We start from the raw sequence: 25,029 nt of genomic DNA, 5'->3' as shown, positions 1-25,029 counted from the left end.
TGCCACCTGCCTGTGCTCGCTGCATCTCTCACTGCCGGGCCATCCATCTCCAGTCCCTGCAGCACTCTGCAGAGGGGCAGCCTCTACTCCCCTCCTGGCCCTGCTGCCATCCAAACCCCTGCAGGCTGAAAAGAGCCAGGAGCAATCCATCTCACCCTCACTGGGGCCTCTGAAATGTTTCTCTGCTGACTGAAGGCTCTGCCTTTGTTCATCTGCTAAAATTAGTTTAGCTCATTTTACAGAGAGTTAAGGCAGCAGATCCCACCGCTGCCAGGTTGCTCAGCTGCCTTATTTATTATTATTTATTATTATTTATTATAATTATTATTGATTACATATTATTATTTATTACATATTATTATTTATTACATATTATTATTTATTATATATTATTTTAACCTGATCATGATGTGCTGCGGTGTCAGCCCTTGCCTTTCCATCTCTTTCACCAATGAATGGGAGATCTCACCATGGGGCCATGAATTCTGTGCTCCCAGCAGGCTCTGTCTGAACACTGCACATCACAGCATCTTACACCTCACCTTTAGCTGGGTTTTGTTTTCTTCCCCTCTAAAATCTCAGTGTTCATACAAACTCTTGCACCCAGTCACTGCTGGTTCTGTAAATCATTTCTCAAAGCGATCTGAAATACTAAAAATTAAATCACATTAAAATTTTAATCTAAGTCAGCCAAATGCATGCTCTTGGAGCTGAATGCACTCAGCCAAAAATTTGGAGTGTGGTGGTGGTCTGGTGCCTGCCACATAAAGTCCATAGCAGGAAGACCTCTGTGAATCTTTCTGCAATTCCTCTTCTGTGACTCAAAGCTCCCAGTTGAATTTGGTTGGGGGAGATTGTTTCTGTCTTTGGTTTTGGGGTTTCCTCCACTTCTGGGCTGTGATTTTTCATCTTGAAGGTGCATTTCCATCTTGAGATCATGGATTGAATGAATGCATTGTCTGTGAGTAAATACTGCAATGTGAAATATTGCAAATGAATGCAGACTGCCTGTTCACAGCCAGATCCCAGTGATCAGAAATGCCTAAGTCAGATTTCATCCCAGTTCTGTGACCAGACACAATTGTTACACTCACTCCCAGCTCCAAACAGTGTGGCTTGTTTGATGTGCTAGGAAGAAGAGAAGACTGCCTGTGGCTTGCTTTGCAGCCAGCTGGAGGCCAACAAAAAGACAGATATGTGGCTGGGGAAGCAAATCCTGTACCTTATTTCTCATGCTCTGCCTTTGAGGTACAGCAAAGCAGGTCAGAGACTTGGCCATGCCAACCCACGCAGCATCCTCTCCATGGATGAAGGCAGGAATCCAGTGGAGCTGTGTGCTGCATCCATCCCAGCCTCCCCAGCAGCCTCCTGGCACAGCACAACAGCATTTCCATCAGAGGAACAGTGGTGGGTGGCACCAGCAGAGAGCCAGCAGCAGGTGTGTGTTGCCTGGACTGGGATGAAGGGCTGTGCTCAGGAGCCTGGGGTGGTGCAGCAGCACCTCAAACCCACACAAACACAGTGCAAAGGACAATTTCAGGAGGTTACAGGGCAGCACTGCAGGCCTGTGCAGGTATTGAGGGCCCAGGTGACATGGCAGTATTGAATTTTCAGGGATGAGGAGAGAATGATGCATCTGGCTCCATTGATATCGGAAGGCAAATTAATTACTTTATTATTCTGTACATCTAAAACTGAATCTACTCTGCACACAACTGCTCTGAATCTCATGACTGTCACCCAACAGTCCCGACTCAGACACACACTTGGCCCTGCTAAGCCAAGGAAACAAAACACCACGACTTAGGATAAACAATCTCCATATTACATTCTCCATATTACATTTTGCACAAACACAGGCACAGCAAATAAGATAAGAATTGTGTTTTCTTTCTCTGAGGTTCAGAAAATGTGAATCCCAGGAATATTCCTGGGAAGAATTGTGCCTTGCTTTTCTCTGTGAAGAAAAATGTGGGGCTACATGGCAGCATCTCAAACCTGCACCAACATGGCACAACACTCCTGAAGGTGCAGCTTCATGAGGCTGGGGATAAGGCAGTGGCTCAGTGCACAAACACAGTGTTAGAACTTTTGAAGAGACCATTTCTATGGCCAGTTGATCCAACAGCAGCTCAAAGCTGTTGGTGATCACTCTTGGTGAGCCAGCATGGCTCAGCCAGGAACAGGGCACCCCTCACACCTCCCTCAGCTTGCTGCAGTGCTCAGGAAAAGCCAACTTTGGGAGGTCAGGGAGACATCATCACCTCAGGGCAGGGCACACCGCTACAGAGGAGTCTCATCTGTGGTGGGAACCAACCATCACCTCACGGCACAGGTCTGGGACCGCCTGAGGGCAGAGACCCTGCATTGCCTCAGGGTGCAGAACCCCCATTGCCCCATGGCACAGAGCAGGGGCTACCGCAGGGCACAGTCCCTCCATCGCCTCACAGACGGGGAGCTCTCCATTGTCCCAGGGCGAGGACCCGGTGCCACCTCTGGTCTCAGTCCTGCCCCAGAGCACGGACTTTCCCTCGCCTCAGTTGCTGTCCCGGCACTGCCTAAGGGCACGGATCCAGTGTCGCTTCAGGGCACGGACCCGCCCTGGCCCCGGGCACGCTCCTGGTGCTGCCTCAGGGCACGGTCCTTCCCCGGCCGCGGGCGCGCTCCCGGTGCCGCCTCAGGGCACGGACCCTCCCTGGCCCCGGGCGCGCTCCCGGTGCCGCCTCAGGGCACGGACCCTCCCTGGCCCGGGCGCGCTCCCGGTGCCGCCTCAGGGCACGGACCCTCCCTGGCCCCGGGCGCGCTCCCGGTGCCGCCCCAGCCGCGCCCGAGGCGGGAAAACGCTCCCGGCGCGTGCTGGGGGCGGGGCTAGGCGGCCCGTTGGGGCGTGGCCTGCGCGCTCCCGCCCCCTCAGCCGCCGTTCGGGCAGGAAGGGGCGGGGCCCGGTGCGCCGCGCGCGCGCGTGGCCCTACGGAAGCCGGGCTGGCGCGCTCGTGTCCCGGCGCCTGAGGGGCTGGGGGGGAGTCCCGGGGTCCGGACGGGACAGGGGACGAGATGGCGGCATCGTGAGGAGCTCGGTGAGCGGTGGAGGGGCGGTCTGGGGCCTGCTGCGGCGGGAGGAGCCGGTCGTCGGGCCGGGGCGGGCAGGGCGGGAAAGCGGCCTCGGGGGGAGGCTGGAGCGGGAGCGGGCCTGGGAGCGGTGAGGGGCCCTGAGGGCGCGGGGCGCGGGGCAGCGGAGCGGGGACGGTGGAGGCCGCTGCGGAGCGGGTGCCGGGGGGAGGCTGAGGGCTGAGGGCTGAGGCCGGGCAGAGGGTGCTCAGTGTCCCGTGTGTCGCTCGCAGCACCCTCCGCACGGACTGGATGCCCACGGGCGGCAGGACGCTGTCACACGCCGCCCGCGCTCTCGGCCGGGGCACAGCGCTGTTCTGCCCTCGCCCACAGCTCCCCGCGCCCAGGCCGCTGTCCTGCCGTGCCGGAGCCAGCCGCGGGTGCTGGTGCCAGCTGCTGTCCCAGCCTGTCCCTGTGCCGTCCCCGCAGCCCGCGTTCCCTCTGTCGCTGCTCTTGGGCAGCTGGCTGCGCTCAGCCTGCGCGGCTGCCGGGGACATGGCGGAGCAGCGGTACTGCGTGGACTATGCCAAGCGAGGCACCGCGGGCTGCAAGAAGTGCAAGGAGAAGATCGTGAAGGGGATGGTGCGCATTGGGAAGATTGTTCCTAATCCTTTCACCGAGTCCGGAGGAGACATGAAGGAGTGGTACCATGTCAAGTGCATCTTTGAGAAGCTGGACAAGGCCCGGGCCACCACTAAGAAAATTGAAGACATCACAGACTTGGAGGGGTGGGAAGAGCTGCAGGATGAGGAGAAAGAAACAATCAACAAGTACATCTCAGGTGAGGCTTGAGGCAGTGCCAGGGTAACTTTTCTTCTTATTTTCAAGTTATGCCAGAGGGTGTCACCCAGCTTTGCCTTTGCCATGAAATCCTCATGGATTTATTTGGGTGGCTTGGGGACAAAGTGTGTGGTGCTGCTCCAATCCCTGTCTCAGCCCTGTAGGAAAGGGAAAAAATGGTCACTTCTACAGTGACACTCCTTGATTCATTTGTCACAACTGATTGTGGACAAGGCCTGGGTGATTTAATTCATGGGTAGATAAAACCCATGACGAAGCATCAGTTATTTTCCATTTCCACCTTTTTCTGTGATCTTTAATGAATTACATATTGTTCTGACTCTTGTTATCTGATAAACATTTGGGTTTTTTTTCCCCTCCAACTCCTATTTCTTTTAAGGCTGTTTGCTTTATAAGCTACATAATATGGTGAGGGATGTATGAGATTATTCCTGACTGTCTCTTTGAACTTTTCTGCTTTCCAGAAGCCAATTCCAAGACTGGAGGTACCCCAAAGAAAAAAGTGATAGTGCAGGCAAAACTCACTGCCACAGGACAGCTGACCACAAAAGATCCACCAAAGAAATTCTCTGGATTCTCTGGTAAGAATTAAGAAACCGGTTCTGGGAAATCAGTTTATTTTAATCTCAGCATCAAGAGGGGTTTTAGCTTGGCTCAGATTGGTAGGTTTTTATCTATAGATGATTTAGTGGTTTTTAATTCTGGTTTGTCAAAAGCTGTCAGGGCTTGAAAGAACTTCTTGAAAGATATCTGGATTTCCAGTTTTCCCAGTGAGACAAAGGTTCTGCCATGACCCGCATTGTCAGGCTGACTCCATCCCTACATCCATTGGCTCATTGCAGCTAAACTAAAGATGTAGGCTGAAGCTATCCCACGTGGAGCTCAAAATCTGGGAAAAAACTGCTGAGGGATTCTCAGTTGTGTTCATGGAAAGGAAAATGTGTCCTGGGGAGCAGCTGCCAGCAGGACAATCCATCTGTGAGCTCTGACTGACCTGACACACACCTGGAGCTCCAGACTGCCCAGAGCCAAAGACATCAGATTGGTGTTTGGAGACAACAGGGATGGGGATGTGTTCCCATAAAAATTGATAAAACAGAGGAATCTGCAAGGAGACATTAATTTTCACCATGGTTTAGTAATATTTTTCTAGTAGAATTAAGATCTAGGAAATTCTAGTGTAATGTGAAGAGTAAAAACATTTGGAAGGTTTTTAGAAAAGTCATAAATTTCAGCTCTGAAGCTGGGATTGTTCCCACCTTGCCAGGCAGAGCTAACACCAACATTTCCTCCACGTTGTTACAAAACCAACTTGTGATGTGCTTGATGCAGCCAAGCCAAAGAATTCAGAAGATTCTCCTGCCAAGCCTTCCTCGCAGCAGCCGAGCCTGTCTGCAGCCAGGTGTGACCCCCAGCACAAGGACTGCCTGCTGCGCGAGTTCCGCAAGCTCTGCGCCATGGTGGCTGAGAAACCCAGCTACAACGTCAAGACCCAGATCATCCAGGACTTCCTCAGGAAGGGGTCTGCAGGAGGTATGGATCCAGCTGGGAATTCTCAGCTCTCTCACAATCAGCTTTGCAAAGTCTCAAAAGGAAAGGGGGCATTCAATGCTGGTTGTTGTGTGTGGTCCCAGCCTTGTGCTGCGGTGGTTTCTGAGCTGCGGAGGTAATATTTGAAAAGTGAGCTCTACAAATACTAAATTCAGATAAAAATGTCTCACTCAGGTGTTGTAGATGCCCAATTTAGAGGCAAATTGTGGCTATTTCCCCTAAGAATTCCAAGCCCCACCTGTGGGTTTTATCCCCAGGATTACGCAAATGGACACAACCAACCAGAACCTGGACATGAAAATAAATCCTCACTGTTATAATCTGCTTTTTTTCTTTTTTTTTCTTTTTTTTTTTTTTTTCAGATGGTTTTCATGGTGATGTATACCTGACCATTAAGATGCTGTTACCAGGTGTCATTAAAATAGTTTACAACTTGAATGATAAGCAGATTGTAAAGCTGTTCAGCAGGATTTTTAACTGCAACCAGGAAGAAATGGTGCGGGACCTGGAGCAGGTGAGTGCAGACAGCTGCTCTCCTAATTTCTGCTGTTCAGCTCTTTGCTTATGGAAATTCTGTAATGCTTTAGGTTTTTTACTCCTTGGCTTGACTGTTAAAATGGGAGCTGGTGATTTATTTTGGTTTTCCTTGACTTTAGCAGTTTTCATAGCATTTTCTGCCATCTGGAACCTGTCGAAAATCATGTTTAAATGGAAAGCAGGACAAGAATTCACCTGGCAAAGCTTTAGAAAGCAAGACTAATTACCTAGGCGAGGTGGGCTGCATATGTTTCTCTAAACTCCTTTGTCTGGCACATTGCTACAGAACTGAGTTATATTCCTCTTTTTGTACCATCACACATCAAAACCTGGGATTCAATTAACAGACCTGTCACTGGCAGCTGTAGTTGGTTCTTACAATTAAGCTGCTGCAATTGCAGGTGCTCAGTTGTGCAGTGAGTCCCTGTGATTGACTGTGCACCCTGTGATTCCCTGCAAGGTGCAGAAAAGGGGTGAATTAGATAATAATTTTAATTTTTTCATCTCTGTTCATTACCTTGCTGTGTACTGCCTTCTAGTGACATCACTAGCCTGTCCCGTGTCCTTGGATTTACAAGTGGATTTATCCTGAGGAAATAAAGGGTCTGTGCTGCTGCAGCAGAGAAAAATAGAGCCATGAGATGATGCTGGTACTCTTAATTACCTTTCTTGGCAAATTAAACAGCTGAGCAGCTTTATGTGTCGTGGCAGCTTCCTTAAGTGTTTGATTCCAATTTCTTTGTGCAATCCTCACTGGAACCATGCAGAATCCCCCGTGGCACCTCATTCTCTTGCCATGCCTCTCATCCACACCCTGGTTTTGTTTTTGGAGACAGGGAGATGTTTCTGAGACCATCAGAATCTTCTTCGAGCAGAGCAAGACCTGTCCTCCAGCAGCTAAGAGCCTCCTGACCATCCAGGAGGTGGACGAGTTCCTCATGCAGCTGTCCAAGCTCACCAAGGAGGATGACCAGCAGAGTGTCCTGCAGCAGATCAGTCGCAGGTGAGGGAAGGAATCAGCCTCTGAAGGTTTGCCCAAACACTTGGAGTGGTTCTCTACAAGCTGGAGTGGGTGAAAAATGAATCATGAGCCACTGAAACTGAACTTAATTAGCATCTGTAAGCTGCTGTTAGTGGTGTGATTGAGACACCTTGACAGCAGTGGAGAGCTTTTATGGCTGCTTGTTCTTGCTAGAGAACTTTGTCCCTGCCTGTCAGGACACTTCAATCAAACAAATGATTTTCAACAACACCCTAATGGTGCTTAGCTGTTAATTAAGTTGCTGTTCTTAAGCATGTTGGGAAAAGCCTTCAAGTAATTTAGACAAAGATTTTTGGTCTGGTTCAGTTTGTGTTGATCTGAGGCTGAGGATTTTCCGATAAGTTACTCTTGATGCATTAATTAAGTAAATTTTGGAAGGTACATCAACACTGAGGCAGAGTTAATGTTGGCATCAAGATGCTGGAAAGCTTTTTGGATATTCCCTTGTGTCTCTGAGGTGTCACTATTAACATGATTAGTTTGACCCTCTGCAGAGGTGGGGCCTTTTTTTAAAGAGACCTTGATGATTTTCTTTTCAACTGGAAAGTTCACTTCATACCTTGACTGAATCTTTTCCTCTTCAGGTGTACAGGCAACGACCTGAAGTGCATCATCAGGCTAATTAAACATGACTTGAAAATGAATGCTGGAGCAAAGCACGTGTAAGTGACAGGAACCCAGAAAAGCTCATTTCCTGAGGCAGCAGCAGCAGCCCTGGGGCTTATCTATGTCCACCTCTCTCCATGCCTTGCAGGTTGGATGCTCTGGATCCCAACGCCTACGAGGCATTCAAGGCCTCCAGGAACCTGCAGGACGTGGTGGAGAGGGTGCTGCAGAACCAGCAGGAGGCAGAGAAGGTGCCAGGGCTCAAGAAGACCCTGAGCGTGCAGGCCTCACTCATGACCCCAGTGCAGCCCATGCTGGTAGGTTGGGCCCCTCCTGGCAGCCAGGCAGGGACAGAGACCCCACCTGGGAGGGTCAGGAGCCAGGGCAGTGTGGGCTGGCTCTGTGCAGAGCTCAGGGTTGTTTAACCCTCACCTGAGAGGCTCAGGAACCAGGGTAATGGCTGTGCAGTGTTCAGGGTTGTTTAATTCCAGTTTAGAAAGCATCTCCTTCCACCAGGCCAAGTATTCAATATACTCAATAACTGCCAAACTAAAACCTTCCCTTGCTCTCAGTCTTTTGTATTTGTTTGCTCTCATTGCAGAAGTTGATCCTCTCTCTGGAAAGAGTGTAAGCTTTCCAGTGGATTAGAGATTCAAATAAGTCAGGCTTTTTGTGTGAACAAAGCAGAGTTAAATATTTACTTGTGGGCTGAGCACACTCCTACAGAAGGCACAGTGCACATTTTAAAGCTTTTGGAGGGGATAAGCACTGAAAAGCTGTAATTATCTGGGCATATGCAGATATTAGTAAGTGAATAATTAAGGAAAACTTGGACTCGCTAACAGAGATTCTGGACAAAAAGCTCTACAAGGGGACTCATTGTAGTTCATTCATGAACTTGGGTAAGAGTAGCGTTGTGTTCCATGTGTCACCTGGGGTTTGTCCCCTGTGTCCCCAGGCTGAGGCCTGCAAGTCCATCGAGTATGCCATGAAGAAGTGTCCCAACGGGATGTACGCCGAGATCAAGTACGACGGCGAGCGCGTGCAGGTGCACAAGAACGGGGATCACTTCAGCTACTTCAGCAGGAGCCTCAAGCCTGTGCTCCCCCACAAAGTAAGCACTGGGCACTGCCTCACCCTATTGTTGTTATTTTATTATATTTCATATTTCTAGAGTCCCATACTATTGTTATTATATTCTTAAAGGCCATACCTTCTAACTGGTTTTCTACCATGCAGTTTCTCATGGCTTTTCAGGGGCTCCTCCTGGGCTCTCGACCCACCCCCTTTTATCCCAGTTATCTTTGCAAGCCACAGCTGCTGCCCAACTAAGGACTTCACAGCTGTGGCTCATTTAGAGCAACTAGGACCCACTTATCCAATACATAGGACTCTAACTACATCACCCCTCTGCCAGCTCCTCTGCATTCCCAATATTTCCTTCTATAGGCAAGGAGAATTCCTTCTCATTCCTGATTTATTCATGTGTAGAATGTGGAAAAGCAACACCAAAAACTGTAATAATTTAATTCTGGTACACATTAAGAGCTTGGAATTAAATTTCATCTGTCTGCTGTAGAATCCTCTCTATGCACTGCATTTTGGGAGCCTTGCTGCCAGTTGGGTGACTTGGTTCTGTTTATTAAAGCCTCATTTTTCTATTTTTGGGCACCATAGTTCACTCTAACTACATCACCCCTCTGCCAGCTCCTCTGCATTCCCAATATTTCCTTCTATAGGCAAGGAGAATTCCTTCTCATTCCTGATTTATTCAGTGTAGAATGTGGAAAAGCAACACCTAAAACTGTAATAATTTAATTCTGGTACACATTAAGAGCTTGGAATTAAATTTCATCTGTCTGCTGTAGAATCCTCTCTATGCACTGCATTTTGGGAGCCTTGCTGCCAGTTGGGTGACTTGGTTCTGTTTATTTTAAAGCCTCATTTTTCTATTTTTGGGCACCATAGAAGTGCAGATGTGCCTCATATGGAGAAAACACTTGCATTGGAGTGAATCCCTCTCTTCAGCCAGTTATTTTCCTTTTTTTTTTACTCTTTTCCCAAGGTAGCCCATTTCAAGGATTTCATCCCCCAGGCTTTCCCTGGTGGGCAAAGTATGATTCTGGATTCAGAAGTTCTCCTGATTGACAATAAAACTGGCAAGCCACTTCCTTTTGGGACTCTTGGTGTGCACAAGGTAAAAACAAAAATAAATAAAAATGCTTTTTGTGTTTGGAGGCTGTTACACTGCTAACTTAAACACAATCTGTTATCACAGGATAATTTCAGAGCTCTGGTGCTTGTTAGAGCATCTGGGGAAAAAAATAAGATTATTGAGAAGGCTGACATTGAAAAGCTACTACTCTAATATAGTAGATTTGATATTAACCTGATCCCTGGCAGGACATTAACAGAAATTAATTTCAATAATACTAAAAAAAAAAAATCTTTGGAAAATGTTACAATTCTGTCATTGTTTCTCATGGCTTGATCAATGTATGGCAGCCTGGGGGACCACAGGGATGAGGTGATTATTCCATGCAAATGTTATGGAGTGCTTGTGTCTAGGCTGAATGGGGGTGAGGAAAAGGACAGGAAAATGAAAATTAAACTATAAGTGCTTTAGTTAAAAGTAGCCATTAATCTGCTGTCTGTAGAAATGTGGTGGGTTTTTTGCAGCAGTAGTGACAGATGTTGCATTGCCCAAAACCGTTAATATTTTTAGCATTATTTTCCATTCCTATGAAATGAACATTTTTTATGTTCTCAGCTTGTGCTTGGACTCATTCACTGTAAATCTGAATTCTCAGAATGCTTCTTTTAGAAGAGGCATAAGCTTATAATACCTAAAATATTACAGAGATTAAAATCCATCATTTTATTACTTTGCTAAAACTGTTTGCTGTGACTGCAGAATTGTTTTAATTGTATTTCAGAAAGCTGCTTTCCAGGATGCCAACGTTTGCCTGTTTGTGTTTGACTGCATCTACTTCAATGACATCAGCCTGATGGACAGGTATGGCTGCCCGGGGAGAGTGGCTGGGCTGGTTTCCTGGGATGAACTGGAAATCCTGGGCTGGAAAACCCCACTAATGCAGACAGACCAGTTCACCTGGGCTGTCAGACTGGCCACTCACTGGGAAATCAGGGCAGCATGGGAGGGACCTTGCTGTGCCAAGAGTTCTTTTGTGGAGCTCCTCTTGCTCTCCAAAACGCTGGGATCAGCTGCATCTCAGCTGCTCATCTCACATCCTCCAAACACACTGTTAACATTGGAATTTCCTCCAGGAAGTGATAGGATACAAAGTAAGAGCTAGTTGTCCTCTCTGGGATGATTTAATGACTTCAGCAGCTTTTTTCAATGTTCCTGTTGGGATTGCTGCCTGTCCCTCACTGTCCATGCCCTGCTCCAGGCCCCTCTGTGAACGGCGCAAGTTCCTCCACGACAACATGGTGGAGATCCCCAACAGGATCCTGTTCTCAGAGATGAAACATGTCACAGTGAGTCCAGAGTGCCCCTGCAACCCTGACCCTGCTCCTCCAGCACTTTTTTTTATTATTAACTCTGCAAATTCACCCTGGCAGAATGGTTCTCCTTCTGCTCTATGTGGAAGACTTCTTGAGCCAACGTTGTATTCCCATCTTTTCCTGTCCCCAAACCCTTCAGTTTAATCTTTACTTGCATGCCTCAGGTTTCCTGGCTTGTTAATGATTTTGTAGCCATTGTCACTCTGACCCTGTTAGGAGGAGTTCAGTCCTGCTGTCACTCAGTGTGTGCTGTGCAGTGCAGAGCTGTGACTGCAGCGTGGTTGAAGGGAGCCAGACTTCCCAAACTGGCAGCTTCCAGTGCCCACACAGCCCTGAGACAGTCAGGCTGCTAAAATCTGCATTTAGGCAGCAGCATGCTGGGATTTTCCTTTGATTATGCACAAGCCTGATGTCCCATTGTTTCTCCCCCATTGCTGCTGATTTCTGTGGCACCTTGGCTTTGGTGGAGAATACTTGGACATTTTGGGTAAAAGATGGTTCATAGGTCCCAAGGCAGTTGGATGGAGAAGGAAGCAGGCACTGCTGGCTGAGCAAATCTGACCTGGGACATCCTGGGACACAGCCAGTGGGGCAGCCATGTCTCTGAGGGGTATTTTTTAATCAGACAAACCTTCTCTTTTTGGGACATATTCCCAGCTTAGTCGCTGGGTGTGCAGCAAAGAGAAGATTTATCCATTTACAGGATCCTCTTTGGAAAACTGTTGTGAAAGTGCCTCTTCATCTCTCTGCAGCTGCTTTGGGTTTAGTGCACCACTGCTCCAAACACAAAGCCTGAAGAGCTGAGCCCTTTTTAGAGTCCTGAGCTAACCATGGACCCTCTCCTTTGCAGAAAGCTTCAGATCTGGCAGACATGATCACCCGGGTCATCAGGGAGGGGCTGGAAGGGCTGGTGCTGAAGGATTTAAAGGCAAGTTCCCTTTCACTCTGTGCTGGTGTCAGCTGGGAATTTGGGAATGACAGCAGTCAGCTCTGAGACAGAATCACACCCTGAGCATTCCAGAAACATCTCTGGGTTCCTCTCAGTGCTGACACCCAATCCACTGCTCCTCCTGCTGTGCTCGGGAGCTGCTGAGCTGGGTAAAGGGCTCAGGGCTGTCTGAGGAGCTGCTGCCCACCAGGAGATCTCTCTGAGGGGGCTCTGCCTTCCTTTGCACAGGGTAATTATGAGCCAGGGAAACGCCACTGGCTGAAGGTGAAGAAGGATTATCTCAACGAGGGGGCAATGGCTGACACTGCTGACCTGGTGGTGCTGGGGGCTTTCTATGGGCAAGGCAGCAAAGGTAGGTCTGGAGTTGGCTTAAGTCAGAGCTCTGTCTGCTCAAGGAATTCCCAAAGTTTTCCTGTTCAGGCCTCCAGAATGAGGGTGGCTGGAGCAGTGGTTACCTGCTGCATGTCCTTGCTGTGGCTCCAGAGCTGGAGGTGTTGGGCTGGGCTGTTGCCCAGTGCAGGGGCTCTGCTCAGCTTTGTCAGTGGCCCTGCAGCCATCACAAGCCCAAAGCCCAAAGCCACAGAAGGATTTTGGCTCAGAAAAGCTGTGGCTTGTCCTGTGCAAGGTGTGAGCCCTGCTGTCCTGTGCAGGTGGGATGATGTCCATCTTCCTCATGGGCTGCTATGACCCCAAGAGTGAGAAGTGGTGCACGGTGACCAAGTGCTCTGGTGGCCACGATGACGCCACCCTGGCACGTCTGCAGACAGAGCTGGACATGGTGAAGATCAGCAAGGTGAGAGGGGAGCCAGGGCATGCTCAGCCAAGGGCTCAGCTGCACTGCAGGCTGGGAGTGCCCTGCCAGGAATGAATCAGAGTTAAAGCAGCTCATCAGCCACAAGTGAGGAGTCAGAGCAGCCAGCTCCTGGAGGAGGCACTGCTGGGATCTGTACCCAGACACTTGAGTGGGAAGCCAGGCACCATCTGTTTCCTGCTAGGACAAGGTTTTGTTGGGAAGATCCCAATTTTTTATCTGGATTTTTGGGCACGTTGTGATTGGCAAAGGCAGTCACTAGATGGGGCTGTGGGAGGGAAGTGCTCAGTCAGACTCTAGTCTGGTGGCTCCATAACCTGGGGTTGGAGTTAAGACTTCTTTCAGTGATTTATCTTGCTTTTCAAGACTTGAAAAATCAACAGAGAGCTGAATTTTAATATTACCTTGACATCCTGAAGGCCATTTGTATTAAGGTTGTAGAATCTTAAAAAAAAAAATGGGTAATTTTGCATGAATCACAATTGGAGCAACTGTTCTTGTTTCACACACAAAATGACAGGAATCGAGGGCTGTGTTTCAGGCAATATTTGTGATTTTCTAGATTAAAGAAATGGCTGCAGATCAGTGCAGGTTCCATCCATGCAAAGGCAATGTAATACCTCTGTGCTGATCTATTTCTAGGTGGTGTTTCAGCAGTTTCTGTTGTAAAATTAGGTTTGTATATGATGATAAGTGTCAATAATGTGAATTTTGTGCTTTTAATTAATAGGATCCTAGTAAAATTCCAAGGTGGCTAAAAATCAACAAAATCTACTACCCAGACTTCATTGTCCCAGATCCAAAGGTAAGTGCTCTCATAATCATTTCACATTTAACATTTCCCAGCCCTTATTCTGCAGTCTCCTATAAACCCTTTAGAAGGACAACTTAGAAGTTGTCTGTGTTACAAAATAAATCTCCATACTTGGAATGGGAAATTAAGCACAAGTTTTTATCTCTCAATCTTGCAGGTGCATTTGAGGCTAAGAGCTTCATGAAGAAATCACACCTGCAGCAATTTTGGGAAATATTCTTGTGCATTAAATCCCTTCCAGAAGTGAGCTTGCTTTAAATTTGAGATATGAGAAATCTGACTTTAAAGGGTTGAAACACAGCTGCAACCCAAAAGTTGCTGTTGCTGTAGGGAATGTGTCAGCATGCCTGAAGGAGAAGGTGTGCTTAGAAATTGGCATTTTGTGTTAGTGAAGGCTTAGAGAAAAAGTGGTTTTAACAATGAAGGTGATCAGGAAGGTCACTGTGTAGATGGAGAGTGAGTGGGGGTGAGGCACTCTGAGCTGGCTCTGAGGGAGCACAGGGGTGTGCCATGGCCCCTGAGGGAGCACAGGGTGTGACATGGCCTCTGAGGGAGCACAGGGTGTGCCATGGCCCCTGAGGGAGCACAGGGTGTGACATGGCTCTCTCAGGTGGCTCTGAGGGAGCACAGGGTGTGCCATGGCACTCTCAGGTGGCTCTGAGGGAGCACAGGGGTGTGCCATGGCACTCTCAGGTGGCTCTGAGGGAGCACAGGGTGTGCCATGGCACTCTCAGGTGGCTCTGAGGGAGCACAGGGTGTGCCATGGCTCTCTCAGGTGGCTCTGAGGGAGCACAGGGGTGTGCCATGGCCCCTGAGGGAGCACAGGGTGTGACATGGCACTCTCAGGTGGCTCTGAGGGAGCACAGGGGTGTGACATGGCCCCTGAGGGAGCACAGGGTGTGCCATGGCTCCTGAGGGAGCACAGGGTCTGAGATGGCTCCTGAGGTCCTGAGGAAGCACAGGGTGTGACATGGCTCTCTCAGGTGGTTCTGAGGGAGCACAGGGTGTGCCATGGCTCCTGAGGGAGCACAGGGGTGTGACATGGCTCCTGAGGGAGCACAAGGGTGTGACATGGCCCCTGAGGGAGCACAGGGTGTGACATGGCCTCTGAGGGAGCACAGGGTGTGACATGGCCCCTGAGGGAGCACAGGGTCTGAGATGGCTCCGGAGGGAGCACAGGGTGTGCCATGGCACTCTCAGGTGGCTCTGAGGGAGCACAGGGTGTGACACAGCTCCCTCCTCCCTCCCTGTGTTCAGAAGGCCCCGGTGTGGGAGATCACGGGGGCCGAGTTCTCCAGGGCCGAGGCGCACACGGCTGACGGGATCTCCATCCGCTTCCCGCGCTGCACGCGCATCCGAGATGACAAGGACTGGCAGACGGCCACCAACCTGCAGCAGCTCAAGGTGGGTCAGCAGGGGCCCTGCAGCTCCTGGCACCAGATCACAGCATGCACTGAAGGCACCTCCTGCCTCTAGTGGCACTTTCCCTTTTCCCTTCGTGCCAGGCTCGGGCTGGGTTGTTTTGCTGGAGGCTCTCAGGTCCCTTGAGCTGTTGTGTTGCTGTGCCCTGTCAGAGAAGTCCCTGCAGGCATTGGTTCCATCAGCTCCTGTGGCAGGGTGAGGAATTGCCTTCCTCAGAGGTGACCACAGAGTGACAGAATGAACTCTGTTGGAAAAGACCTGTTGAGATCATCAGGTCTAACCTATGACCTAACACCTCCTCAGCAGCTAAACCATGACACTGAGTGCCACATCCAGGCTTTTGGACAGTGGCTCCACCACCTCCTTGGCAGACCTTTGTTCTCTCCATGCTCAGTTTCCCATCACTTGCTGAGGCTGAGAGAGGCATTTGGAAAGTGTCTGTGGGTACCCTGGAGCACAGGGGCCAAGTGGCACTGGCCAGAACCCCCGGGCTGCAGCCACCCCAGTGCCATCCCCGTGGGGAGGAGAGAGGAACAAACCCCTCTGCAGATGGGCCCTTCCCACAGTCAGACTGGGCACTGCTCATCCTTCAGGCTCTTGCCCTGTTGCAGATGATGTGGATGTGGCTTTAGCTCCTCTTTAATGCCAGGAGAGGGGTGGAATGCAGGGAGCTGGGACAGAGGTGACAGGAAAATGACTGCAGAGGGGTGCAGGAAGAAAATGCTTTTGAGCAAACACTTCAGGGGGAGAACACCAGAGCAGTCTGTGCATCACAGCTCATCTCCAGTGTCAGACATGATCTGTGCTGTTTCTCTGGGCAGGAGCTGTACCAGCTCTCCAAGGAGAAGGCTGATTTCAGTGTTACAGCTGGGGAAGAAGATGAGTCCACAGCTGGCAGCAGTGGAGAGAATGATGGCAATTCCAGGTCTTCCACACCTCACAGCAGTATTAAGAGTCCCCCAAGCAAGTCACCTGCAAAAGCCCAGAAGGCAGAAGGTAAGGTGTAAGGTGATGGTGCTTTCAGGAGGGAGCCTGGGGCTGTGTCCTCTGGGCCCTTGCCTTGTGTGAGAGGCTGGATGATCCCACCTTTCCCATGGATCTCAGGGATAATGGGCAAAGCTGTTCAGATCCTTGGTTTGGCCCTGTAGGAATGGAGTAGCCACAGCTCTGAGGTGTCCTGGGGTTGGGAAAAGAGGGATGGAAACAGCTCTGGTGATGCTGTGCAGGGTGGTGTTCACTGCTCCCACTTGTGCAGGTCACAGCCCTCTGGTGTGAGATTGTTGGCCATGAGCCAGTGTTTGATTTGATTTGGATGGAATTCATGTGTGTAAATGGTCACGTGGCTGGAGGTGATTTCCTGTGAATTGAGCTGGAACATGAAGCAGGTTGCTGAGCAGTGTCACAGAGGACAGAGAGGTGACAGCAGCAGCCTGGGAATGGGGCACGAGGCTGCCCCACACCATTTCCAGTAGAAAAATGTGTCTCACTAGTGAGAGTAGTTCATGGATTTTCCAGAAAGAGGAGAGAAAACTTTCCCCTTCTGCTCTTTACTCTTTCCTCCAACATTAATACACAACCAGGATCTGGACAGAGCACATGCATGAACCAAATTTTTTGTTTTCAGACAGCAAAGGAGTCATTGAATCCCCTCAAAAATCCGAGGAGAGACGAGGGGAGAAGAGAAAAGCATCTGAGATGGAGGACAATGGAAAAAAGGTACAGACAGAGGGGCAGGACAGTGGCCACAGCAGGGTGGGGGAGGCTGGGGTCTGTTCACTTCCATTCCAAGGAATGCCTGTCTGCAGCAGTGTTCACAGGGGTCCCAGGATGAGGGAAGATATGAGAATCTTGACTCCATCTTCAGGAGGCTGATTTATTATTTTATTATATATATTATATTAAAAGAACACTATATATTAAAACTATACTAAAAGAATAGAAGAAAGGATTTCATCAGAAGGCTAGCAAGGAATAGAAAAGGTATGATAATAAAATCTTGTGACTGACCAGAGAGTCATAATAATCTAAAAATCTTGTGACTGACCAGCTGAACTGTGATTGGCCATTAATTAAAAACAACCACATGAGACAAATCACAGATGCACCTGTTGCATTCCACAGCAGCTGATAATTTTTGTTTACATTGCATTTCTGAGGCCCCTCAGCCTTTCAGGAGAAAAGATTTTTCATAAAATATGTCCGTGACACCTGTTCACTTCTATTCCAAGGAATTCCTGTGTTCCATTCCAAGGAATGCCTGTGTCCATTTCCATTCCAAGGAAAGCCCGTGTCCATTTCCATTCCATGGAATGCTTGTGTCCATTTCCATTCCAAGGAATGCCTGTGTCCATTTCCATTCCAAGGAATGCCTGTGTCCATTTCCATTCCAAGGAATGCCTGTGTCCATTTCCATTCCAATGCCTGTGTCCATTTCCATTCCAGGGAATGCTTGTGTCCATTTCCATTCCAATGCCTGTGTGCATTTCCATTCCAATGCCTGTGTCCATTTCCATTCCATGGAATGCCTGTGTCCATTTCCATTCCAGGGAATGCCTGTGTCCATTTCCATTCCATGGAATGCCTGTGTCCATTTCCATTCCATGGAATAGCCTGTGTCCATTTCCATTCCAGGGAATGCCTGTGTCCATTTCCATTCCAAGGAATGCCTCTGTCCATTTCCATTCCAAGGAATGCCTCTGTCCATTTCCATTCCAGGGAATGTTTTCCCCAAGCTGTGTTTCCTCCCCCAGCAGCCCCTGCTGGACATTTTCACGGGGGTGAAGCTGTACCTGGCGCCCTCGGTGCCGGACTTTGCGCGGATCCGCCGCTACTTCATCGCCTTCGACGGGGACCTGGTGGAGGAGTTTGACACGGCCTCGGCCACCCACGTGCTTGGTGGGGACATTGATGACAACCCCGGGGCACAGCGGGTGACGCCCAGGTGGATCTGGGAGTGCATCAGGAAGCGCAGGCTGGTGGCGCCCTGCTAGCACAGGGGGCGGTGCTGGCACACACAGCTGGGAATGGGAGGGGAGGGAACGGGAGATCCCTCCCTCTGTGGAGGGGTGGATAGACAGAAGTGCCCTCAGTAGCTACAGAGATCCAGAGCAGCCCTATGGAATGAATTTAAAAAGTTCTCTGAAGAAATGTCACTGCTGAATCCCATTTTCCTGCTCGTACTTTAGGCCACCGCTCTTATCCAGGTGCTGGTTTAGTCTCCTTGGGTTTTTAAAGATTGGGTATTTTTATAGATAAATAAAACTGAAGCAGCTTCTCCTCTGCTGTCAGGATTTATTTTCCAAAGGTTCTTCTCTTCCTGCTCAGGAGAACAGAGCAGCAGCTCCATGGGACTCTTGGTTGTGCTGCCAAGGTCATTTGTGCTGTCAGGTAATTTTTTTTCCCCTGTACCCCCCACTAACAGCATTTCAGCACCTGGGATCCCAATTTCTGGCTGAGGTCCAGCAGTAGCTATTGGATCTCTGCTTGTAACAGATTCAGAAACAAAGATAACTAAATCACAATTCAACTTTATTATAAAATTATAAACCAAACTTCTGTACCAAAACTAGTAAGTTGAACTGTCATAGTACCAGAGGATTTAATAGTGAATAACATGTCCTTTCAAGTAGAATATTAAGTTTTAACATCTTTAAACAATGTACAGTGTACATAAAGCACATAAATATTTCCATTTACTTTATTAGTTCAGAACATTATATTCCTTTGGATCATTAATCAGTTTCCTCCAGGTTTTGATTTTCCTTTAAAAACAACTCACTCATATCCATAAGTAGAGAATCCATTTTTACAAGGGAAACAAGAAGAGTCCTCCCTTCACAAAGCACATTTTGGAGTCACAGGGTGGGTGGATCTTCTCATCCCTAAAATCTCAGGCATTGATCTGCAGCTTGATTTGACTGCTGTAGACAATAATCCTACCCTGTACAAGGAAAAGTACATCTATCCATAGGGGAATCATCTTCTTCCTGCTGAATTCCCCCAGCCCTGAGTTTACTGAAAAATATGACAACATGAATTTTCACAGTGGATTTCCCAAACGAGGCTGTTCAGCACGTTGTGTGTTCCTGCAGCTCTTGGAGCTCCCTGTGCTCTCTGCAGAGCAAACAGAGTCACTCCTTAGCTGCCCTTTTCTCTGCACTGACTTGTTCACTTTTTTCTCCTGCTGGATCTTTTACACCTTAAGTCAGAGATTAAAGAACAGCCTGACCTGAGACAGAGGTAGGGCTCAGAATGCTGAGTGCAGTCAAGCTGCAGTTCTGTGGAGTTCTGAGAGCCCCTCAGTGAGACATCTCTGCCTCTCTCCTGAGCCATGGATGTCTCACCCCAGCTGTTGCTTTGGCTGCAGCTCCCAGAGCAGACCCTGCACTCAGAGCTGCTGCTGGAAGTGTCCAGGTGCCTGTGCTGCTGCCATCACTGCCCAGGAGCTCTGGTGAGTCCCTGCAGTGCCCCAGGAACCCCCCGGCTCTGTGCTGTTCTCTGCTGGCAGCCAGGCTGGCACACAGAGCCAGCCCCTGTCCTGAGCAGCCAGGACAGCTTGGGCACAGTGCCATCCATGCTGAGGGACACTGAGGGCAGCACGGGAGCCCTGGGTGCCTGCAGGCCACTGAGGGGAAGTTACACCAGTTAAAATCACCTCCAGGAGGAACTGCCAGACTCCTCTTCCAGCTGAACACACAGCCCAGGAGCTGTCAGGGATCAGGCCACAGCCTCTCCCCAGCAAAAAGGACAAAACTGCTTTTGTAAGCAGTGGAAGGTAACAGACCTGTCAAACTGAGCCCTGGGGAGGATGGGGAAGCTGATCTGCAGTGGAGATTGTTCATGGAGCCAAGGGAGACAAAGCTTTCTTCCATGATTCCCTTCTAAAAAAAGAAAAAGTCACCTGTACTTAAATATGATTGTGTAGCAGTGGAGTCCTCACTGCTCTGCAGCTCTGTGCTTTCCTCACCAAAAGGGGAGGGGAAGGCTCAAGCCTTGGGTTTGTAGCTCCCTCAGCAGGGGGGGACAGTTCACTTGGAGCCCCACCTCTGGCACGTGCTGTGAAATCAAAGTCACAAAACCAAACCAGAAACCTCCCTCTGGCACAGAAACAAAAACCCAGCACACAGGGCAAGGCTGAGCCTTCCCAGCCTCCCTCCCCAACAATTTTCAATAATACAATGACAACCTTGATTAAAAATTACACATTTTCCACAATTGCACTAGGAATTAGGGAAAGCAGGGATGGTCTGCCTGTCCTGCAAGCATAACAACTTAACATTAAATTAAAAATAAAAGTAAAATTAACAAGCACAGTGACATTTTCACCTTAGCAAATCAAGTTGTTGCTGGGCAGAGCCTGAGCAGCAAAACAAAGGACACTTGTTGAGACCCCAGTTCGCTTTTATTATTCAGAGGAAACTACAAAGCCTCTGGAGCTGATCTTCCTGGTGGAAAGCTGGGCATCCATCTGTCCTCAAATTATCCTAGGATGGAGGTGGTTAATGATTGCTGGCAATGAGCTCCGAGGAGTCCAGGCACTGCGGTGTAAAGCACGATGGTGGGATGAGCAGAGCGGGGCACGGCTTGAGCAGAGCGGGGCACGGCTTGAGCAGAGCACTTTCCCCAGGCTTCCTCCTTCCCTCTCTGGCAGCAGGGTCCGCGCTGATCTCCAGGGTGGCTGTTGGCAGGGATGTTGGCCCTTTCCCTAAGAGCACGGAGGCTTTAAGGCACGGCAGCCCCGAGCCCGGAGCCGCGCTAAGTCCTGAAGACGTGCACGGCGCGGATCACGTACTGCCGGCAGATGGGGCACTCGCTCATGCGCTTCCCGCACTTGGTGCACGTCACCATGTGCCCGCACTCCAGCAGCACGCAGTCGATGGCAGCGTCCATGCAGATCCTGCACAGGTTGTCCTCGGTGCTGGGGGGCCCAGCACCACCTGAGGGGACAGGAGAGCACCCACGGGTCAGACAAAGGGAGGGGGGGTGGGTTTGTGCAATGCCACTTGGCTCTGCTGGAGGGATTCCCTAAGGGACAAAGGGATTGCCCTTGTGGCTGCTCCATCAGCTGGCAAGGAGCAAAGTTTTAGGGTTTATACAGTAATTTCTGTGAGATGGAAACAAAAAACACTGAGATTTTCAGTTTGTGCAATCCCACTTGGCTCTGCTGGAGGGATTCCCTAAGGGACAAGGCGAGCAAAGGAATTGCTGCTCCATCAGCTGGCAAGGAGCAGAAGTTTTAGCTTTTACACAGTACTGTTTGTTTCCAATGTTTTACACAGTAAAATGTTTGTTGTTAATATTTTACACAGTAATTTTTGTTTCCATCTGTGAGATGGAAACAAAAACCAGTGAGATTCTCAGTGATGAGGCAAATGAAGCAACAGAGGTCTCTCTTCCCAATAACAGCACAAGAGGAAATGACCTCAAGTTGTGCCAGGGAGGTTTAGATAGAAATTTCTCCTGATACTAATTTTCAAAAAGGTTGTCAAGCTCTGGAACAAGTTCTGGACAGGAGAGCACCCAGGGATCAGACAAAGGGAGGGGGGGTGGGTTTGTGCAATCCCACTTGGCTCTGCTGAAGGGATTCCCTAAGGGACAAGGCGAGCAAAGGAATTGCCCTTGTGGCTGCTCCATCAGCTGGCAAGGAGAAGTTTTAGCTTTTACACAGTAATTTCTGTGAGACAGAACCAAAAACCACTGAGATTCTCAGTGATGAGGCAAATGAAGCAACAGGGGTGTCTCTTCCCAAGTAACAGCACAAGAGGAACTGACCTCAAGTTGTGCCAGGGAGATTTAGATAGAAATTTCTCCTGATACTAATTTTCAAAAGGTTGTCAAGCTCTGGAACAGCCTGCTCAGGGCATAAACAACCCTAGGGGGAGTTAAAAGCCATGTAGATGTGGCATTTGGGGACATGGTTTAGGGGTGGCCTTGGCAGACTGGATTTTGGAGGGTTTTTCCCAATAAACAACTCCATGATTTAGGATCTCACTCACCAGGTTGATCATCGGTGTCCAAAACTGCAACAGAAGAAGAGAGAGATTTGGTGAGAGAAGTGTTACCAGGCAGGGGCTGAAAACCCCGAGGGAGTTGCTAAACCAAAAGTGCTTTTTGCTGATCACCATGGGAGGCTCAGGCTGGGCTCTGATCAGGACAGGTTCAACAACTGACAAGAACCTTCTCTGATACTGAGCTTACACAACTGCTAAAGCTTTCCAGAGATAAGGGATCCAAAGTGATGTCTCAGTTTTTAAGACAGCCTTGGAATGTGTGCAGAGTTTGGTTTTCCAGTGCTGCAGCAGCCCCTTGTGCCAGCTCCTCTGCTGTTACACAATCACCAAGGGATTGAACACAGATACAGAGTGAAAGAAAAGGATACCTTGCATCAAAAGCACAAGGTAATCAAAGAATGCTACTCCAAAACTGCTGTCTTAAATCCTGGATCATCCATAGAAGACAAAGCCTAGAGAGACATGTTTAAGAAAACAACACTACTTTGGACAGCACTGAGAAACAAAGTATTGAAGTTTCTCTTCTAAGTAATTTAAAAATATGTGTCTTTTTTAAGAAATCCCCTCCAAGTGCAAACTGGCATCTGGACAATCAAGTCAGATACATTCTCTACACCACTGTGTCCCCTCACAGCCACCTGTGCAGGCCCAGGAACACTGTTGATAAGAGAGTGAAACCCCAGCTGCCCTGGGAGCCACTGCTCTGAGCACATGCCCTGCATCTCCCAGCTGCTCTTTGGTGGCAGTTTCCTGCCTGGGCAGGGCATTTCCTGCTGGCTCTGCCAGGTACCACGAGCCAAGAGATAAGAGCTCAGCATATCCAGTCATGTACAGCCACACAGCTGTTGTGAGGGTGAGGCAGTGCCCAGTGGGATCTGCTGGGGACATGCTCAACACCAAGGGCGAAGGATGCACAACACCAAGGGCGAAGGATGCACAACACCAAGGGTGAAGGATGCACTGCCCTTGTGCAGCTGCTGCTGCAGGGCTTCCAGAGCTCTGTGCAAGGAGAGAGAGGAGTGGTGCGCAGAGCTCAGCTCTTTTCACTCTGTACTAAACACTCCCCTCTTCCTCCTCACTCTGCTGCACCAGGAATGTCAGCTAAGCTCTATTTCCCTCCACAGCTGTCCGTGAAATGGCAAAGCCTGGACAACAGGCCCATGTTTGCTGTCTCTCACCTAGATGCTGAAGGTCCTTCTCTCTGTAGAGGCGAGTGACCCTCTCCAGCAGCTCCCATTTCTCACAGCAGCCTTTGTAGTTGACGAAGTTGCGGGCGAGGATTTCCTTCAGCTGCCGCACCGAGAGCGCGTTGATGTCCCCGACGCTGCTCAGGTCAGACAGGGAGGCCTTCCTGCCCAGCACCAGGTTATCCTCAGAGTCACTGGACTGGGGGAGCACACAGGGGATCAGTCATGCCCTCAGCACCCTGAACTGTGATTAAAATCAACTTACAGCAGGTGTGCTAACAGGGATTCGGGTTTGGGTGTACAGAGAAGTGGCTACTCTGAATTCGTCTACCAGGAACACAAATCTTGAGATAGAAGTTAATAATTCCTGCCGTGGTGTCCAAGTGACACCAGTTCTTTGTGTGTGTGGAGGACAAGATGATGTCACAGAAGGGGTTGGTCATTCTCAGTGTTCATCCAGCCCAGGAAACCTGGTATTCCCTGCCATCAATCCCAGGACACACAAACCTGTATCTCATCCTCTGCTGCTGCTTCTTCTGCTGCATTCTCAGCTGGGCTCGGAGGCACGTGACCATTGGCCTGCAAGAGGAAACGAAGCTTTCACCAGCTGTGGGTTTCTGGAGGGAAATCAACTCCAGGACAGTGTCCCTGCAGCCCCTGAGCTCTGGAAGGACACAGGCAGGACAAGGCACAAGCCAGGCACACTCACAGAGGGTTTTCCCTGGCAGCAATCACACTAAGGAACTTTAAAGCCCCAGTACAGAACTCCAGGCTGGATCAGGAGGAGACCAAATTTATACACAAATTTGTAATTGTGTATGTGCAGTCCTTCCCTGAGGGTCACACTGTGCTCTGGTGGGATGTCAGAGCTCTCAGTGCAAAGTTCTGCAGAAGCCTCCTCTGACAGCTCAGATCTCACAGGAACCAGGCAAACACCTCCTCAGCTGGGGTCTGGAGTGGGCAGAGACAGGGAGGGAGCAGCAGTGACAGGGCTGCAGGAGAAAAGCTGGGCAGTTCTTTGAACTCTTGATCAAATGAGCAGTGTAATTTCAGCTGACTCACCCCCAGCAGCCACTGCTCCCTCTGCTTTCCTACTGACAAAGAGACTGTAATGTTACCGTCCCACTTATCCAAGTGGGGACTTGTTAATATTTACAGAGCCCAAGAATAACAGTGAGGATCAAAGAGCCTGAACTGCAGCACCATGTCATGCAAGTCAGGACAAGCAGCTGAAATGGATCATGGGGCAGTGAGGGAAGAGAGCAGAGCTGGTAAAAACCTGGAATGGCAATATCCAGAAAAACAGGGAATGAAAATGCCTTTTAATGATTTATAAAAAACATTCTCCCAGGGGAACTCTTCTTTTGAACAAGATAAATCTGCTGAGGAAGCAGAAGGTACACACATTTTCACAGCTCTGGCCCACAGGAAACTGAATACACCCATTAACTTTGTAACAGGACAAGGAGCAGATGTCAAACACTGAGTAAACTTTCCTTTAGCAGAGAGCAGAAAAACAAACAAAGCAAGGTCAATAAAAAATAATTAAACTCAAATGCCCCTGCCGAGGTTCATCAGAACTGCAGGTTCATCATAAACCAAGACTTGGCAACAGACTCAGGGCTTGTCTTCCATTGATCTGAGTGCAGGAGACACCAAAATC

General features: G+C 49.4%; 2 protein-coding genes across 6 annotated transcripts in view; one reads left to right on the top strand and one right to left on the bottom strand.

The window, feature by feature from the left end:
- The first annotated feature begins 3,345 nt into the window (after window positions 1–3,345).
- On the top strand, window positions 3,346–18,445 carry LIG3 (DNA ligase 3). 2 transcript variants are annotated; one of them, XM_063174022.1, is made up of 19 exons: window positions 3,346–3,889; window positions 4,374–4,490; window positions 5,242–5,442; window positions 5,823–5,974; window positions 6,834–7,000; window positions 7,624–7,701; window positions 7,794–7,962; window positions 8,604–8,759; window positions 9,711–9,842; window positions 10,582–10,661; window positions 11,059–11,146; window positions 12,024–12,101; window positions 12,351–12,474; window positions 12,773–12,915; window positions 13,664–13,738; window positions 15,005–15,151; window positions 15,991–16,165; window positions 16,794–16,885; window positions 17,923–18,445. In XM_063174022.1, the coding sequence occupies exons 1-19, from the start codon at window positions 3,361–3,363 to the stop codon at window positions 18,157–18,159; spliced, it is 2,940 nt and encodes a 979-aa protein (XP_063030092.1). In that variant the 5' UTR covers window positions 3,346–3,360; the 3' UTR covers window positions 18,160–18,445. The 2 variants fall into 2 exon arrangements, with proteins under 2 accessions (XP_063030092.1, XP_063030091.1); XM_063174021.1 differs by having other exon boundaries at window positions 17,920–18,445.
- A 235-nt stretch (window positions 18,446–18,680) lies between these two features.
- RFFL (ring finger and FYVE like domain containing E3 ubiquitin protein ligase) overlaps window positions 18,681–25,029 on the bottom strand; it is a 30,574-nt gene continuing 24,225 nt past the window's right edge. For all 4 annotated transcript variants that reach the window (XM_063174025.1, XM_063174024.1, XM_063174023.1 and 1 more), the window contains 4 exons: window positions 23,874–23,945; window positions 23,358–23,565; window positions 22,165–22,188; window positions 18,681–21,105 (listed from right to left, as the gene is read on the bottom strand). In XM_063174025.1, the coding sequence (XP_063030095.1) occupies window positions 20,924–21,105; window positions 22,165–22,188; window positions 23,358–23,565; window positions 23,874–23,945 (486 nt within the window). In that variant the 3' untranslated portion in view covers window positions 18,681–20,923. The remainder of the gene's footprint in view (window positions 21,106–22,164; window positions 22,189–23,357; window positions 23,566–23,873; window positions 23,946–25,029) is intronic.

Source organism: Melospiza melodia, chromosome 21 (genome assembly GCF_035770615.1).
Source record: "Melospiza melodia melodia isolate bMelMel2 chromosome 21, bMelMel2.pri, whole genome shotgun sequence".
Lineage (NCBI taxonomy): Eukaryota > Metazoa > Chordata > Aves > Passeriformes > Passerellidae > Melospiza > Melospiza melodia.
Note: the sequence above shows the minus strand (reverse complement) of the source record. Positions and strands in the feature narration are given on the sequence as shown.

Coding starts and splice junctions, on each gene's coding strand:
- LIG3 (XM_063174021.1), top strand. CDS start 3,361: ATGCCCACGGGCGGCAGGACGCTGTCACACGCCGCCCGCGCTCTCGGC. Junction 7,001..7,623: donor CTGCAGCAGATCAGTCGCAG/GTGAGGGAAGGA, acceptor TTTCCTCTTCAG/GTGTACAGGCAACGACCTGA. Junction 16,886..17,919: donor TGGAGGACAATGGAAAAAAG/GTACAGACAGAG, acceptor TTCCTCCCCCAG/CAGCCCCTGCTGGACATTTT.